We start from the raw sequence: 18,284 nt of genomic DNA on the forward strand, positions 1-18,284 counted from the left end.
CAATGTGGCTGCAGAAGAAAGATGTACGGCCTCAATTTAACAATATTTTGCACGGGCGTGGCCATTATTTCATTGGACCGGTGTATTTATAGGTATATGCCATGATGCAGATATATTGCAAGCTGTCAATATAGTACACTGCAGTCAAAATAAACACATTTAAATTGTTTTATATACAATATAGACTTTATAGAAACAGTTAAAATATAAGTAACTCCAAAGCAGGTTGTCACAGATCTACAATAAAAACAGAGTGACATGAAAATCTCTTTTAAAAACAATTATGAATGTAAAAAACAACAACATGTGATGAATCCAATTTCACCACAAAAACCTCTTTAAACATAGCAGACCGCTTCATGATAACCAAGATGTGGATGTTGACTGGAGCGTGGTGTCAGGTCAGTGGGAAAACTTTGTTAGGAAGGATTCAAGGAACCTTTGAGCAAAATGTTGCGCATTTCATCTCATTTCACTCTGAATATGGAGAACTCATCTGTAAAGCAAAAGGAGAATATCAGCAGCGGATAATAGAAAACAAATAATAAAAATACATTAGCAGCTGAGTTTTCTGGAAACATTTGCGTATTTGCTCAGACCCAGTAGAAGCTCACAGTTTTTACCTGCCCTTTTAGGAGCATGTCAATTATTTAATTCAATGGGCTCAAGATAAAAACATTTAATAACACTAAAACAGCATATTGATCATAAATGAATGAAGCATATGAATGTAAACAATATTCACTATGGCAGATTTACATAATCCTATCAAACATATACAATACACACAGTTATTAATACCAATACCATATTAATACCAGTATAATTATGCTACATATAGCAATGAAAACTTAAGTTGTACGCACACACACACAAGGATAAGGCTGGTGTTTCTCTATATTTTTTCTTGAACAAATCCATTGAAAAAAACAACAATGAGTTACTCTATCTTTTAATATTTCTTGTATTGCTTACCCGAACTGTAGCAGTGAGTCCTACACCCATTTGTTTCTACTGAAAATTTAAATCTTAAAAAAAGATTTGTTTTTAAAGATTTCTAAAAACCATTTGGCAGGACAGTCAGTAGTAGATATACCAGACTTTGAATTCACACACAATACTTGTCAGTAGGATCAGTCCATTGTTGGATTTTGTCTTTTCATTGGATTTATTTACAATAAGAAAAATACATTATATTGCCAACACTGTCCTTCAAGACAGAAGAGGTACAGTCGACCAGATGCTGAAGCATGCAAACTCACGGTGTCAATGTCGAAGCACAGGTGCTCGTTGAGCATGTCAAACTCCCCCGGAGTCATTGGGGGCTCAGGAGACTGACAAGAAGGTGGTGTGGCATTTGAATTAGGCCTGTGATATAAGGGAGATAATACAAGTGAAGGCACTGTTCATACATAATACATCATTATGCTGTAGGATGCGTTGTCAGCACAAGCAATGTGACATAATCAACATTTATACCCCCAAAATTAAAACATTAAATAAAAAGTTCAACAAAAATTGTACTTTCATACAAAGTGAGCTGAGTAAGGGTCTCATGTTTAGTAATAAACTTACTTCAGTTGCGAGATGGGGATCAGGGTTGATGGTATGTATGGATGGACTGGAAATTTAATGAGAGAGATTAGTGTTGTAGTCCACAATCTTGTCAACCAATAAAGATTCAAAAGATGCTCTAAAAAACATTAAATGAAGAAATGGTTTTGCACCCTTGCCTTTGCTTGGCTGACTGTTGTAAAGCCGACCAAAGGCCTCGTCTTTGGGGATGTCCGGGTAGAGGAACTTGAGCGGGTTCTCTGGGACAAAACCGTCTGAGATCACTTTGTAGTCTCGTATGATGTCGGCAAATGGGAGAGCACTGAGCCGGTTTTTAGTGTACGGCTCCACAGAGTTGAGCTTCGCATCTCCTGTTGTAATGGTAACAATAATCATTTTATTTATAGAATATTTTTCAGCAAGCAATTAGGGACCATTTCAAGAGGTAAATAATGGAACACCAGTGCATTCACAATCATTTGTGACTCTAAGCAGGGCAGTTTCAATGCTGTATAACTTGCGGTAACCGGGTAGAAACTTCTGTTGTTATTCTTAAGTGCCAGTAGGAGTTGGTCTAGTACTGCCGGAGGTTTTTTTTGGTCTGTGGGATCTAAACCAGTTCACTCCAGCAGTGGTTGAACACAAGCAGTTTTAAAAGGATGTGGTACAGTTCCAGAGGTCAGAGAGTGACTGTTAGTGGTCAGCAGTTTTGTCTGTATTCAGAAATTTAATAAGTGACACAGTTTTCGTAGGATCCTGCAGTGATATTGGTCTCAAAGAATTTAACACATCCAAGGAGGGAGGATGTGTTCTAAAAAGTCATTATTAGCAAAACATAGCATTAGGTCAAGTAAAGGTCAAATCACCATTAAAAAAAAAACCATCAGGTTAGTATGCTTTTCTATACCATTGATTTGGTGGAAATGTTATATTTGAAAGAGACTTCACCGTTGTCGTTGTGCTCCACCCAGGTAAAAGTGATTCCTCCAAGATGGCTCTCGCTGAAGCGTAGGAGGAAGGTGCCCGGCTCTCTGTCCTTCAGCAGAGTGCGCTCCATCTCTTTACTCACAAAACCCATGATGTAGCTAAAAAAAAAGATCATTTTTAATGCTTTGAACTTTTTTGTCTTCTCTGTCACATTTTAGTATGTGTGTGTATGTTAAGGCTATGTTGACATGTCTACTTCTGCAGGTCTGACATGCTGCTGCAATCTTTTTCAAATAGGTGGAGCAGTTTGACACAAAATGACTGGACAATTCTCCCATGTGGAAAATCTGCAGGCTGCTAATATTTGTGACTGAGTGAGATTCAAGCCAAATCCATAGGATGTCTCACTTATAAAAAATGTCTCACTTTGAGCCCTGTGAAATCTACATTGAACTAGTTTAATATTGTGACAATGAGCCAGTGTTTTATATGTTATGTTTAATGCCATTAGATTGAATTTGGTGCAACCTCTTCTCAGTTTCACTATCCTGTTAACACAGAAACGTTTTAACATTTAAGAATGTATACTTCAACATTTTGGGGAATAAGCATATTCACTTTATTACCAAGAGTTACATGAGGAGATTGACACCACTCTCATGTCCATATGCTTATCATAGCGTAAAGGCTGGAAACAGAGAAAAAACTAGCATAGCTCTGTCCAAAGGTATAAAAATCTGCCTACAAGCAGCTCACCAAATAACATGTTGTATTTTAGCTAAACTGCTAACTGGCTGCTGGCTGTAGCTCTATATTTAGCATACAGACATGAGAGTGGTATCGATCCTCTCGTCTAACTCTCTGTAAGAAAGCAAACAGAAGTATCGAGTCAGTCTTCTCCTGTCATTTCATAGTAGTATCCTAAGAGGAGCAGTCCTACTGCACAGCAGTAACTATGGGGGGGTGGAGGGTGAGATGGGGTGAGACATGGTCAGTGAGCATGGTCGGTGGCTTACTTCTCAGTCCAAACAGGCAGCAAGTGTTTCTTGATGAGCTCCAGGATGGAGTCCAGCCACATCCAGAAACTGAAGGGCTTTCCTGGAATATTCTCCTTGAATCATGTACGACACATGGACAGAGACACAAAGAGTACTTATTTGGCATTTAAACATCACATTATGATCAGCATGTGATGGAGATATGAAATATAAAAAAGCATAGGGCATGGAACAAACTTTCTAATCAGCCACTACATGGCACAACCATGTTTGAGATGAGACCACATGCTACTGTATGCGGTTATGTAATTTAATACTTACCTTTGAGAACTTAGACCAGGACACTTGATAGTCACTACAGGAGGCATGCTGACCTACAAAAAGACAGTAAGTGACATCAGGGACTATACTCAGGGACCTAACCCGCAGTAGCCTGGCACTTCAAGTCAGTTTTCCAAAGTCAACTCAAGCTCAAGGGTCGACATACCGAGAAGCTTTTCTCCCAGCATGGTGAGCTGCTCCTTGTTGAGGCCCCGACCGGCAAAGGTGGAAAACTGCCAGCTAAGGACCTCGGAGAGCTGGCTCCAGCTGGCCCGAGGTGGGTTTCCAAAGAACGCCAAGTTCTGTGAATGACCAGGAATAGGGAAAGGATATTATATCATTATATCTCTAGTATAATGGAATTTTGTTTAACTGAACCACAAATTACAGCCTCAAAGGGAAAGTTGAGTCAACACCCTCTAAAAGAGTTGGAATGGTCATTTTTGCATTTCAATTCCACTGAAATGGAAATTGCACCAAACAAGAATCATATCATCATCTGAACCCTTTACGTCCGGAAAATATCTGTAGGCCGGGCGTCTCTGTAGCACCACATGTACCACCGCCTCATTTATGGTCTGTTGTGACACATTTGACCTTTATCAAAACATTCCAGCTCCTGCAATTTGGATATTGTACTTGGCCATATTGCAATTCTGATAATAATTCAATTAATTGTTCAGCCCTACTTTCCATTTTTTAAAAGACATTTTAAAACACTATGTCAGAGTGTGCTTGCTCACCCTCGGCTCATCCGTCAGAAGGTTGTACCACATGACAGAGGCCCAGCCTCCAGGCAGCTGGCTCACATTGGAAATGACCACCAGTGGCAGAGAACACGTCTGAAAGAATTCACATACACAATAAACAAGTTGCTGCCACAACAACAGCAGACAGCCGATCGTCAAGTAATATCAACGCTGCGTCTGACCTCCAGATCAATGGTGAGGCCCTGCACCGTGAAGCAAGCCTCAAAGCTGAGAGAGTGAAGTTCTTCTGTCACAGAGAGCAGACCCTGTAAAACACACAGACACCCCTCAGCACTGCTTTATTGGATCTAACTATTTTAAAGAGGTGGATCAGAAAATAATAGTAACGACATAGTTTGTCATTATCATTATTTTTCAATTACTTTTATTTTGAAAATAAGGCACAATTAAAACACAAAAACACAATTAAAGCTGGAGTGCAGGACTTTTAACATATAAGCAAATGTCCGTCATCTTTGGCAAACAAATTCACACAAAGCTGATTGAACCAATCAGCATCAGGTACATCTCTCTGTATTCCTCAGTATACTGGAGTTTAAAATCCAGTGTCTGTGGCGACTTTCCCGCGCTGTGCACTAGTACTGAATTGTCTTATGTCAACCAGTGAGTTTTCCCGAGCTGAAGAGAGTGTTCTGTTGTCTATATATGTACATTATAAACATACTGTATGTGGAGGCTCAATTAAGCATCCGACACACAGCTGCATTATTCCTCAGACTTTTATTATGCGTCCCCCTTGCAACACAGGACAAAGTGCTGAAGGTTCCTACATGAAATACTGTACATGGCTAGGAACCTTCACTGGGGACACATTATAATAAAGGTCCAGGAGACAACATGCAGCTGTCTGTCCCGTCACTGTGTTGAGCCTCAAGATGTGTTTATAAATGACATATAGGCAACACAACAGAGTCAGAAGGAGTGACCGTTGCCACGGAGACAGAGCAGACTGCAGCAGCTAGGTCCAAGAAAAAGTTTCTGATGCTCCAGATAAAAAACAGGTTGGTCGGACAGGTTGGTATTTCTAAAATATTTGGAGTATGTAACTATTACTTGTACTATACTTGAGTAATGAATTACTGGAAATGTGGAAATGTATCCATGATCAACAGTGTTTGTGTAATTACTCTCACTGCCAGAGGGGGGAGACAAAAGCGGTGTTTGGAGAGCACTTTGTTCATCTGCTTGTCTTACCTCGTTCCCCTTTGTGCCATTGATATATTTCTTCTCTTTCAACTGCTGTAAAATACAAACTCAGTTTCAGTTGGCTTAAAATCAACAACAGAAAAAACAAAAAAAGTTCAACAAATTGCAACTGACAAACTATTTCATGTTTTATACCACATCCAAGTGTACCTGAAACTGGATTTAGTCTGTTGATACTGTATGAGAGCCAGTGAAAAGAAGGAGCTAGTACAACGACTTCATACAGTTATGGGAAAAACCGGTTTTGCTGTAGGTTAGCAAATAAAAAAATGACAAGCATGAATATAATCAGACAGTGAATGGGTTGGGTTGGTTGTTTTACCAGGTGTCTGAACTCCACCGAGAGGCAGCCATTGGAGTAGTCCTCAATATCCATAACTTTAGTGTTGTTGGTCAGGATGAAAAACTGACGACTTCTGAGGAGAAGAAGATGGTAAAACAGAAAAAAACTGATTTGACAATTCTTAGTTGAAACCATGCAGCAGAGTGTATGAATTCACTCCAGGAAGTAGTAGCTGAACGTTTTTTTAGATGACATAATGCAGCTGAAGCTGCTGAAATCACACATGTGAAAAAATTCTTTAACCCTAACAGTTATCAAACCTCAGCTATGAGACGTAAACAGGTTGTGTACTGGGAGAGGATAGCCCTCTCCAGCTCATGTATGGCCATGGAAATATTCAAAAAAACAAAATGTAGAAGTTTTGTCATAAAATACATTTGAGTTTTTAAATATTTTGAAAGAAACTTAAAGGAAAATTAGCGAAAAGAAAGAGAGATATACTGTAAAGTGCACGTCTTAGATGACAAAACAAATTCACCTAAACTGGATGATGGATTTCAGACAAAAATTTTTCCTCCAAACTGATGTGTGGCATTTTACAATTAACCAATTTCTCCAAAAGGTGAAGTCAAGTTTTATAATGCATGTAGTTTGACATGCATGTCAGTAATCTGATGCAATATAGGCCTCCATTCTTCACACTGACTTGGTACAACATGGCTTCTATCTGCGCTAAAATGAAACATCAGCAGAACATCCTGTTTCAAAGTTGTACTCACACTCTGCCGGGGGGGAGGTCCCTGGAGACGCACACAAACACACAGATATAAAAAGGTTAGTGCTCAGACAAATTCACCAAATGCAGGGTATGACTTTAACATTGCACATAGATTGATAAAGAGATAGAATAGTTATTTAAACTTATATATATACTTTATATTTAAAAATAAAAATCTCACTTGTCAAATGTTGTTTTCACTTTCAGCTGATAATCCACCTCTGGAAGTTTAACCAGGAGTCTGGGAGAAATCAGGAACAGAAAAAACAGCTTAACTGAATTCTCAGCCAACACAAATACAAATTTTTCACCATGCAAAAATACATAAAAAATGTCAGATATTGTTTCATTAAAAAAATCAAGGTATAAACTGGAATGAAAGAGACAAATATAGAGGGGAAAAAAATCATGGAAATATATCAGGTTACATAATGATACCTGACTTTGGTGGTGAATTGTACTCCAGTCTTGATGATGAGGGGTTTTTGTGGATGTGTGGGCATGCATGGCTGCTTCTCCACCACAAATGAACTGAGAACAAACCACACCTCATATAATTGACAGTTTTCAGCAGACAGTAGCAGCATGCACAACTAAAAGTACTCGGGTGCACGGTCGTTGCTATGTAAACAGTAGCCTTCTTGTTTAATGTGGGGAAAAGAACGAATCGTTTCAGCTTATAAAGTGGATGTGACGATTTATATAGATAGGTGAGTTTTAAACTCCAATTTACAGAGAGAATACACGATTACTTAATGAAATACATCCATGAGAGAATCCTGTAGGAGCCACAACCCCAAGGAGGGAGGTGTCGCCATGACAACAGCATCACATGATGAGAAACAGCTAAGGTAAAAGTTCACTTGAAGAACAGCTACTACAGAGACACCAAATAGACACTGCTAATTAAAGATGAATATAAATACACATAAAACACATACAACTACAACAATACTTTACATGATGTATGTACATTCATATCACTGCGTCCCCAATAGACAAAACTCAGGCAAGATTGGTCAATAATTTGTCATCCAGCATATAAAAGGCAGAGACAGAAAATATAAGACTATGTGACTCAGTTTGCCCAAATAGTTTGAATCTTCAAATAAATATATAATGGAAAATTACATAACAGAAAAATTACATAATAGTAACATAATCTACAGTTTTCATCATGCCCGTGAGAGGGCGTTGTGTTCGTCCTGTATTTAGCACCTTTCTCTATTGTACACTTTGCTTCTAGTGCTGTAAGTAAGGGTGGAAGTCGTGATACTCATTTCTATCTCTGTGGGTGTGCTCACCCATCAACATTCAGTCAAAAGACTGCTTCCTAGAAAGCCTTCATGCTTGGTCGCTGACACATTGCTAGAGGTAACCAACTTCCCTCAGGTGCCGTCTGTTTATGATATTGGAAATGTTAAACTAGAAAGACTAGGAACTCAATAAAATAAGTACATGTCTATCATGTTGTGTTATATGCATTTTTGTTTTTTAAAAGTATGTGTCCACACTGTTGGTTGTGTTTCATTGCCTATGCCGTGTCATGTGATGTTCAGATTACCTCTTGATGAGGTGATAGATGAGGTATTTAACCCGCTCCTCCATCTGAGGTTTCTGCAGCGGGATTGGGTCGCTCTCGTAGGTGACCTTCGCAACCAGTTCCCCCAGTTTGTCCAGCTGACGCTTGATCTGGAAGAGACTCTGGGCTGTCAGACTAAACCTGAGAGGGGACAGATGAGAGGAAGTGATGAGGAGGGCGAGAGAGAGATTTGATGCTTATTTCATATACGTGAACTTCATATATTATGTTGTATTTGCTAATCAGCACTAACCACGTAGTACAGCTGAGGCTGATGGTGGCGCTATAACAGCCTGAAGATCATCAAAGTCACTACTGTTTATGTCTGCACAAAATATAGTTGTTGAGATCATTTAATCTGGATTGTAGTGGTGGACCGACCTGCTGCTGTGCTTTTATACTAAAGCAACTATTTTATCAGAATATGGACAGAGCTACTGATCTTACTGAGAAGAGGAGACCTCCTCTGTTTCCCATAACTAACATATGTCACCAAGTTAAGATGAGAAAGGGAGAAAAGTGGTATTATTAGAGCGTAGTAAATGACAACGAACGGATGAGAGAGTTATACATATTCCCAGAGGAACATCTTTGGTCCCGCTGAAAAGGCCAGCATGTACAGAAAAAGTATAAATACTCTAGAAGTTAATGGAAGAGTATGTTTTCCCAACAGAACATGAAAGGCTCTTCAAACAAAATGAGACTTCTTGTCAGATGACCCAGTTTATTCTGAACTAGGTGTTATGTTGAGCCCTTGTTTTGATTATCAGGAATAACAGTTTGGTAAATGCAGCTACTCAAGGTCCAGCCTACACATTTTACAAGTTAAAGGTCCAGTTTTGGAAAATGTAGCTGATGTTGCTGATAAAAAGGAACTCCACTGATCTGATGATGTCACCAGGGTTATCTCGGGTTAGCTTGCAGATAACAGAAAGGCTGTGAAACAAACTGAAGGTGTAGAGACTGAAAGACTTGGCACAGAGCTAAATGAAAAGATGCTCTAGGTTGCATCATGGGTAATGTATGATTCGGCCTCTGCTGCTTTGGTTTCGGCCATTTCTTTTTTAACCTGCGTATTGCGGGTCCCCAAACTTTATAGTTACTACAACACTCAATCGCTGGAGTACTCCTTTAATGTTCCTATAATGTATAACAGTGTCTATCTACATGCCCTCGATATGCTGCACATATATGTGGGGTATGTTACCTATATAACCTCACTACAGTGAAACATTCTCATAAAGATTTCAGCGGACATTCAGGGACGCTCATTACCAGCTCTGCAGCTGGTCCAGGCCGGTGAGCAGTGGACCACCGATGGCGGCGACCTGCTGCCTGCGCTTCCAGTCCTGCAGCTCAGGGTTGAGCTGGGAAGTCATCAGGTCGTCAATCTCTTTGATCACAACATCCATCTTTGACAGGATCTCCTAACAGGGGCCATGAAGAACAGCCGTGATGGTTTTTGAAATGAAAATCATACTATGCAAAGAGTTTTTTTTTTTTGTGCATTCACTTTTACATTTGGAGACATTTAGTTGCTCAAATGTCAGCACTTTGCACGATGATACAAATGCATACCTTTCTTTTAAAGTCGAGCCTGTTAAGCATTTCCTGCAGTCTTGTTACTTCTTGTTTCATTATTTCAGAGTTCCTATCTGATGATTCTGACACACAAACACAGATATATAGTTTTGAGCACATTCTTGGGTGTTGGAGGCCATGCATCTTTAAATAGCGCTGTTTTTCACAGCTTGCACATCTTATAATAGGGCTCACCCCGAGACTGTAGGGTCTTGTAACGGAAGTCGAAGTCGTCCTGCATGTCCTCAATGTATTTCACCGCCTGGTCCATCAACTAGACATAGACAGACACAGTTCTTTTCATTTCATTTTACAGTATGAAATGTAGTGATATCTTTGTATTGATTATTGATATACCCTGACAAGACTTGAGTGTTTCAGTTACCTGTACGCTGCCCCTGATGATGCTGACTCTGTTGTCCATGTTCTTCTGCCTCTCAAAGGCCACAGAGCTCTGCAATGATTTCTCCAGTGGACCCTGTTCGCAGATTTTCTTTTTAGACATATTTTTTATTCTCTATTAATTTACCAAATAGATCAAACATTATGTGAACTCCCTGTCTTTTTTTTTCAGAATGTAATGTGAGCTTCATTATGGAATGGCTAACAAAATTAGTAAATTATCAGAGGACTCTCATTACTGCCTGAACACACTTACACATGACATGACACATTGCCAGAATTCATTTTCTTGATGTTAATAAATTATTGCTGTGATGAAAAGGTCCCTTGAATCTTTAACATACAGTCAGTGTGCTGAAGTTTACAGCCGTGCAAGTGGCTCAGTGAGGCTGCCAATATTAGCATGCTTACACACTCACAATGAAATGATAACATGCTGATGTTTGGCAGGTAATGTTCACAATGTTCATCATCTCAGTTTAGCATGTTAGTATGACAGCACTTAATAATTAGCACCAATTAGCACCAAACCAATACTTTTACATTTATTTGGTCACAAACCAAAGTATCAGACAATCTGAAACTTTGACCTGAAGATGGCATTAGATGCAAAGTCACCAATTATGACAATGAATCCTCTGAGGACTATGAATGCTCGTCCCAACTCTCATAGAAATCCATCCAATATTTCTCCAAAAGTGATGCACCAACCAATGGAAAATGCCAACTCTAGAGCCATGCTGAAAGCTTGGCTAAAAACAGACAATGCCCACCTTCCATTAATGCATGTGAGTTAAATGAGTGGACATTTTAGTGTCAGAGGCAGATTTTATAATTAAATCATTTGATTGGTTGAGTAAAACAACAGTGGTCAGAGCCAAAGTACCATCATTTTACCGTGTTGGTAGACAGTATGCTTTGTATAATGGTTGCTTTCCTGGTTAGTTTGCGTTGACATCATGAACACTGTAGTTAATGGAATATGAAATGAAGGACAGTTCTATTTTTAATATCAAAGTTTCACCTTTTCCTCTGAAGTTTTTCTGTTAGCTAACTACAAAAAGTTCCCATTATTTGGCCTTTAAACTTGGAATAACTGTTTATTTGGTTGTCTATTTTCCTTGTAGCATTGGGTTTGGTCTCTACCAACGCCTGGGGACAACACCTGCTAATGCTCCGAATGTTCAGCAGTTGGCTCCTAACTGTGTCTGTCTGCTGTTTGGTGAAAGTGAGAGTCGACCAGAATAGTAAAGTTGAAGGCCATAAATAATTCTCTGGGATCATCAATGCAAGTGACTCCTTACAAGTGGTAATGTGTCCAGTGTTAATACAAAATACTGAATATAGGTGCTAAAGACCAAATCTTATGCAGCTGTAAAACAATTATCAACAAACTATCTGCCTAATATCTTTGAAGACACTGAGGCACTAAAACAGTTTTCTTTGCATCAGCCTCTCTGCAACAAATAAAAAAGTGATCTTGTTTATGGTTATTGCAGCAATAAAGCGATTACCGTAACTGCCAGGGATTAGAGTACTTTGCCATTCCACACTCTTCCTGGAAGCTGCCCTGATTTACCAGCAGTGGTTGATAACAAGGAAGCAGAGGGACTCCCCCCCCCCCCCCCCCCCCCCCCCCCCCCCCGAGGGAGATGCTATGACAAACCTGTTCCTGCATGCAAGCGCTGGAGAGGATACGGCACTCTTCCCTGAGGCAGGTGGAGATGACTCTGGCCATGACAGCAGGGTTGTTCGCATATTTCACCTGTGGAAGCCACACACACACACGCACACACACACACACACACACACACACACACACACACACACACATATAATATATATATAAAATGTAGTTAAGCGATAAAAGCAAAACCAGCATGGTTTCACCCTTTAGTCTCCACAGTGTCTGTTATGTTGTTAACCAGAAAACCAAAGCTCCAGATAAGGAGATAAGGAGGAAATGGTTTTCACAGATAACTGTCTTCTCACAGACATGAGGTTTTTACTGGAAGTGTTTTACTGAATCAGCAAAGGAATGAGTTTGAACTTGACTCTGGAAAGAAACAAAAGGACAAAATGAAAGTGAACATAGGACACATGAAGTCAGAGATGTGCACAGATACTTGGAGCATAGCCACTTTTTTCTAAAAGCCTGCAGCTCTAACATTCATTTCCAGGGTATGATCCTTCTTTATAACAGACCATTTTGTTGCTGATTTGGAGTTGAAAATGTGGTTGTAATTGTTTTTAATTAGTATCCCAGCCTTGTTAATAATTATAACCAATTATCAGCCTTTCTTTGAAAAATTGTGTATAGAGTAGTGTTTGCTCCTCACTGTTTTCAGAACAAATTTTTTAAATAGTAGATTGTTTCAAAGGAACACACCAGAAATGAATCACTGTACTTCCCCAGAGCTGGGAGACTCACAAAAGACAGATTTAAAAAAAAAAAAAACAAGTGCCTAATATGAGTCAAACTCCAAACTCAGCTGGATTCTACATTTCTACATCTACATTATGGATGTAGTGCAACCATTATGGATATGATGCAACCAATGGCATCTTTTCATTGGGACAACCCACAATAATAACCCTGGTGATATCACCATGATGCCACAGAAGGCATCACACAGCTATTTCACAGGCTGACCTTTTATGTGGAGTGTCCCCAAACCTTTTTTTATTTGTCTTGTTTCATACATCAAGAGGACTCTGTTCTTTCCGTAAGGTCAGCGTGGCAACGACAGCTCAGAACAGGATTACATACTAACAAAAACAAAATCAATGTTTTATATTCCCTCAGTGGACTAAACCCTAAAGACACAAACTTTCCCTCAGTCAAACTCCTGCCTCCATAGTTGCCTCGACATAACCACATGAAGAGTGCTGTGATATTTCACCCATCTGCTCATTTAAAAAGAAAAACACTTTGAAAAGCACGAAAAAATTCTGCTGTGGGAAGAGGAAAGTTCTTTCTCTCGCCTCCAGCTGTGACTAAGCTGATATGCATCAGCATCATTTGCCAGAACAATGACTGAGGATGCATCAACACACACCTACACACACACTTTCATTACAGTAACAACTAGAGCATTTAGGCAGGCAGCAGGTTGGTTTATTGTGGTGTCTTTAAAGCTGCTAATCACAAGCTCACTTCTCTTTGTAGTTCAGCACACATGTATTCTGTAGGCATCAATGGTGTTAATCTCTTCCTGCAGTGGTGTTTACCCAACACAAATCTAAGTAATCATCCATCAGCTAAACCGACACTACACTGATACTTTCCTGAATTTCTGATAAAGGTCAGTGAAGGGGGGTTTTCCCTTCAACGATTCTGCTTGAATCTGGGTGATGACACAAACAAATGAAAGAGAGATTCAAACACGGCTCTGGTTCAAATCTCTCTTGTGCTCTATAAATCGATGATACAAACTACTTACACGTCACAACAACAACAAGCCACAAGCATCCCTGCCTAAAGCACAAGAGTAACTACTTCCTCTGAGAAGTGTCGACTCTCGACACAGGCACACACACATTCAGACGCACAGGAAACAGCGGTATAAGCCTCACACGGTTCTTCTGCAAAGGTATATCTCTTTTCCAGAATAAAAATGTGCTGCTGAGGCTTTTCACGTCAGCGCACTCTGACTTTAACCAAACATCCTGTGCAGCTCCGGGAGCAGCACCTACACTCTCATGAGTTCATCTGGAGATTACCTACAGAATATAATGACACGTAAGACGCCCTCACAAGAAGAATAGGCTATCTTTAGTTTTGTGTGAGAGGTACTTGGCCTTTACTCACTCCATTTAACATTTCAGACACAAAACCAAAAGCTGCTTCTCTCAGGTAACGGAGAAAAACAACACAAAAACAGAAACCAGTCACACGTCCAAACTGACTTCAAACTTCAACGTACAGACGATATATTTTACTTCCCTGTCACCTCCAGTACACTTCTCCATTTTAGATGGGTTTTTAGAATGGTCAGCTTATGGTTGAATTTCTTTGTCCCATATAAAGAATAGAACATTTCTTTCTGCCTGTCTCTGGTTTTGTAACCTCAAACTTTATAAAACATTTTTTTTTTTAAACGTGGATCTTATTCCTCCACATATATCATTTAATAGTTGTTTTGTTCTACTCGCTTTGCGCTAATATGTGTAAACGAAACCCATCGTATCTTTCTGCTTTAACAACTTCTGCGTATTGTAGTGAAAGTTGTTTGTGTCATTCATGAAACACTGTGTGAGCATGTCAAATAACAATCAGTATGAGTGTCTGAGCAACTTTAAAAACTTGAATCAGAATCAATCTGCTGCACAACAATAGAAGAGTCCCAGTTGAAAATGGAGTGAGCTTTGAAGTTGACATGACAGGGATTAAAGAGAGGTGACACACCTGTAACTGCTGTTGTATGATTTTCATGTTGTGCCTTTGTAAGAAGTTCTGCTCCTGTGAGCGCACCCTCTCCAGCTGGGACAGCAGGTTGGTAAACAGCACCGTCGCCATCGACTCATCGTTAGCTGCTGTGTCCCTGAAAACACACAGCGGCTGATGTTAAGAAGACTCCCGGGAAAACACATGAAGAAGTTAACCTTTTTTAATACACATAGTACCGACACCTAATGCCTGTTCACAGGTAACTGTATGTAAAATAACTTTATTAACCAGAGAGTTGATGAGAGTCAACTGAACACTCATACTCATTGACTCTTTTGCATCTACAAGCCTGAACAAGTGCAGGTGTTTGTTGTGAATGCTTGCCTAGCTGCTAGCAAACATGCACATGACATTGGTGTGAACACTAGAGGGCGATATTACATTCACCAGTTTGGAAAGTAAAGGAAAAACAAAGGAATGTTTAAAGCTGTAGCCACTAAGGTGCAGCAAAACAAGCTGAAAACACATTGCCAACATACATAGAGCAACATTACAATTTGGACTCTAGTTTCTGTCTGTTATTCAGTCTCCTGATTTGATCCCCATCATCTGGGGGAAATTTCTGGCTCATCAGCTGCCAAATGCTCCACTGTGATCACCAGCTAGTTGCTAACCTTGTCTGCTGTCTGAACAGGTAAAGTACAACAGGTATGTCACTGGCTTTTCTGACTGATCACTGACACCAGATGTCTGCGAGTCAAAGTTGATGACAGTGAAGTTATGGACTGTAAAACCAAAACAATGAGCTGAAAGATGCTAAAAAAGTGTGCGTATGGGAGCTTCCGAGTTAGGTGTTGGGTGACTCCTTTCACATTACACACCATCATTTGATCCACTGATAATCCAAAAATATTTACTTGTGGAGCATTAAATGAAAGTCTGATGTCAATCCGATAATTAATGTCTCAATAGAATCAAAGAGAATGCTAGCCTGTGTGCTTTGGTGAGTTCTTACAGATGTTGTTTCCTAATCAATAAATTCTTTGACACACAAGTATTGTGGAGGTTAGTGTCAACTACTCTGCACCACCTACACAGATCCCCCTCCTGTTGTGCCTTTCCAAGAATATTTATATGTAGCTCCACAGAAGGATGAGTCAGGCATCTCTACAGTAGGCTTACATTTTAATTTAAAGTGTCAGTTCACCCAAATTGTAAAAATACATATTTTTATATTTTACCTCCAGTACATAAGTATAGTTTTGAGGTTGTTGGGTTTTCAGTTATCTATCTCTGAGATATCTGATTCTACCCTAACACATATCACACAAATTTCACTACTAGTAAAAATTTTTTTTTTTTTGTAATTTGGCTGATATGATTTTTAAAACAACACAGAGAGAGAGAGAGAGAGAGAGAGAGAGAGAGAGAGAGAGAGAGAGAGAGAGAGAGAAAGAGAGAGAGAGAGAGGGAGAGAGAGAGTGCGAGAGCAGGACTCACCAGTCCTGAGACTCGATCCAGCTGGCCAGACCCTGTCGGATGTCCATGGGGAAGTTATCATCATACAGATAATCCACATGTTCCAGGAGCCTGATCTCCAGCTGCTGAATCTGCTTCCACTGGCTCATGCTGCGGTGCGCACACGCGGTACAAAACACGCGCACAGCCCGTTATCACCTGGGTTTAACCGACCAAGCAGCAACTCATATTGTATTCTATCATTAATTAAATTTCATATCTATTCATTGTAATGAGTAATTTTGTAGTTGAAATCTCTTTTTGTAGTATTTGTTACCTGTGACGTCTATGCGCTGCTTCCCGTCAGACACATTCACCATGTGCACTTGTTTCCCTCGTTGACTTTCGTTTTTTAATGTGAGTCTGTTCAGGAAGTGCCCTCATTTACACCACAGGCAGGTAGCCTCTTCAAGAAACCCCGCCCCCACATGCACACACACACATGCACACACACACACACACGCACACACACACACGCACACTCCTGTGTATGAGGAGAGAGATGAAGAAGCTAATACTTACCGGTAATACGAACACGCAGCTCAGAACTGGGATTGTTGTCACATGGCGCAGTGGGGCTACTTTTGATGAATTCTTTAAAAACGAAATAGAAACCAGGTGATCCTGGTTGTTATGTAACTGCCAGGACAGTACAAGCTTTAAGGATTAATCAGTGTGGTTAATAAGGAATTTCACTGTTTTAGTAGTGATTATCATATGAAGTCGAACATGCCACTCTTGTTTATTTTTTTGTTTGTTTATTGGTGAAAAAACAGAAAGTGACATAGAAAGCATTGTGACGATAAAACAGAGATTTTAAGAGTGTGTGCGCGCGCGCATGATATGATGTTCTAATGAAAGTTGATCTATACAATAACAATAATGATAATGATATTGATAATAATTATAATGCTAACAATGATATTTAATAATAGTAATATAATAATGATAATATATGATAATAATAATATAATACAATAATTATGTGATACTATATAATAATGATAATCATGATGGTAATTATCATATTCATGTAACATACCACTCTTGTTAATAAAACCAAACTAAACTAAATTTGACTGAACTTAATTTCTGTCAACAACTTAAAAACTGTTATTTGTTTTTATACATTTAAAAAACAGCATTAGAAATGGGCAAATATTTGTTTGTCTAAACATTAACACTGTGTAAGATATGCTAATAATGTGACCTAAGGGAAGCATATGAAGCAAATAGGACCTAAGATGGAGCCCTGAGGTACACCACAGGAAAGAGCAGCAGTATCAGGCCTCTGGGGACCAAGCAACACAGAAAAACTCCTATCTGAGAGATAGGAGGAAACCAGTTGAGGGCACTCCCAGAGACACCCGCCTACTGCCTCTCAGTCTGTCATCCACAATGTCTAAAGCCGCCCACATCAGCATATCTCTTTATGTCACTGGAGGTGCTTAGTAGAGCAGTTTCAGTGGGATGCCTCTGACGGAAACCAGACTGGAGTTTATCTGAAATGTTGGTTGTTGTTGTGCGGTCAAAACAGCACTGGACTACAACAACTTCTTCTGAAATCTTTGAAATAAAAGGAAGCTTCAATATGGGCCTGTATTTATTCAGAAAAGATGAATGAAGGTTTGATTTTCTCAGAAAAGGCTGGATAACTGCATGTTTAAAATAAAATAGGACACAGGGAGCTGTTTATAATGGAGATAGACTCAGGAGCATCTATTCACAGTGAGACATCAACAGGACTGGAGGAGGATTTAGATCTGCCCTCTAGCTCAATGAGGTCTTCTTATCACTGTAAGGAGTCATAGAAAGTAAAAAAAAAGCCGGTTATCTGAACAACAAATAGTTCATTATTAGTTGATAGAGCCTAATAAAAAAAATATGTGTCTATTGAACCATATTGCATTCACCAAAGAGGTTAAATGACAATATCTTCTCAGAGCAGAATCATGACATTTCATTGACAGATTC

The 18,284-nt window shown here is 39.5% G+C and overlaps 1 protein-coding gene across 5 annotated transcripts; it reads right to left on the bottom strand.

Annotated features, from left to right (window-relative positions):
- Positions 1 to 154: 154 nt before the first annotated feature.
- Positions 155 to 16,745, bottom strand: LOC130177437 (signal transducer and activator of transcription 4-like). Of its 5 annotated transcripts, none has more exons than XM_056389194.1 (24): positions 16,588 to 16,745; positions 16,293 to 16,421; positions 14,811 to 14,946; positions 12,069 to 12,167; positions 10,386 to 10,478; positions 10,196 to 10,274; positions 9,998 to 10,083; positions 9,695 to 9,846; positions 8,402 to 8,560; positions 7,276 to 7,368; positions 7,019 to 7,078; positions 6,839 to 6,859; positions 6,099 to 6,189; positions 5,765 to 5,806; positions 4,732 to 4,815; positions 4,544 to 4,642; positions 3,967 to 4,102; positions 3,801 to 3,853; positions 3,498 to 3,592; positions 2,503 to 2,639; positions 1,734 to 1,925; positions 1,576 to 1,621; positions 1,263 to 1,368; positions 155 to 496 (listed from the first exon to the last, which is right to left on the bottom strand). In XM_056389194.1, the coding sequence occupies exons 2-24, from the start codon at positions 16,418 to 16,420 to the stop codon at positions 473 to 475; spliced, it is 2,211 nt and encodes a 736-aa protein (XP_056245169.1). In that variant the 5' UTR covers position 16,421; positions 16,588 to 16,745; the 3' UTR covers positions 155 to 472. The 5 variants fall into 5 exon arrangements, with proteins under 5 accessions (XP_056245169.1, XP_056245167.1, XP_056245168.1 ...); XM_056389192.1 differs by having other exon boundaries at positions 5,765 to 5,809; XM_056389193.1 differs by having other exon boundaries at positions 6,099 to 6,192.
- Positions 16,746 to 18,284: the final 1,539 nt, after the last annotated feature.

The sequence above is a fragment of the Seriola aureovittata genome, chromosome 11 (genome assembly GCF_021018895.1).
Source record: "Seriola aureovittata isolate HTS-2021-v1 ecotype China chromosome 11, ASM2101889v1, whole genome shotgun sequence".
In the NCBI taxonomy this organism is placed as follows: domain Eukaryota; kingdom Metazoa; phylum Chordata; class Actinopteri; order Carangiformes; family Carangidae; genus Seriola; species Seriola aureovittata.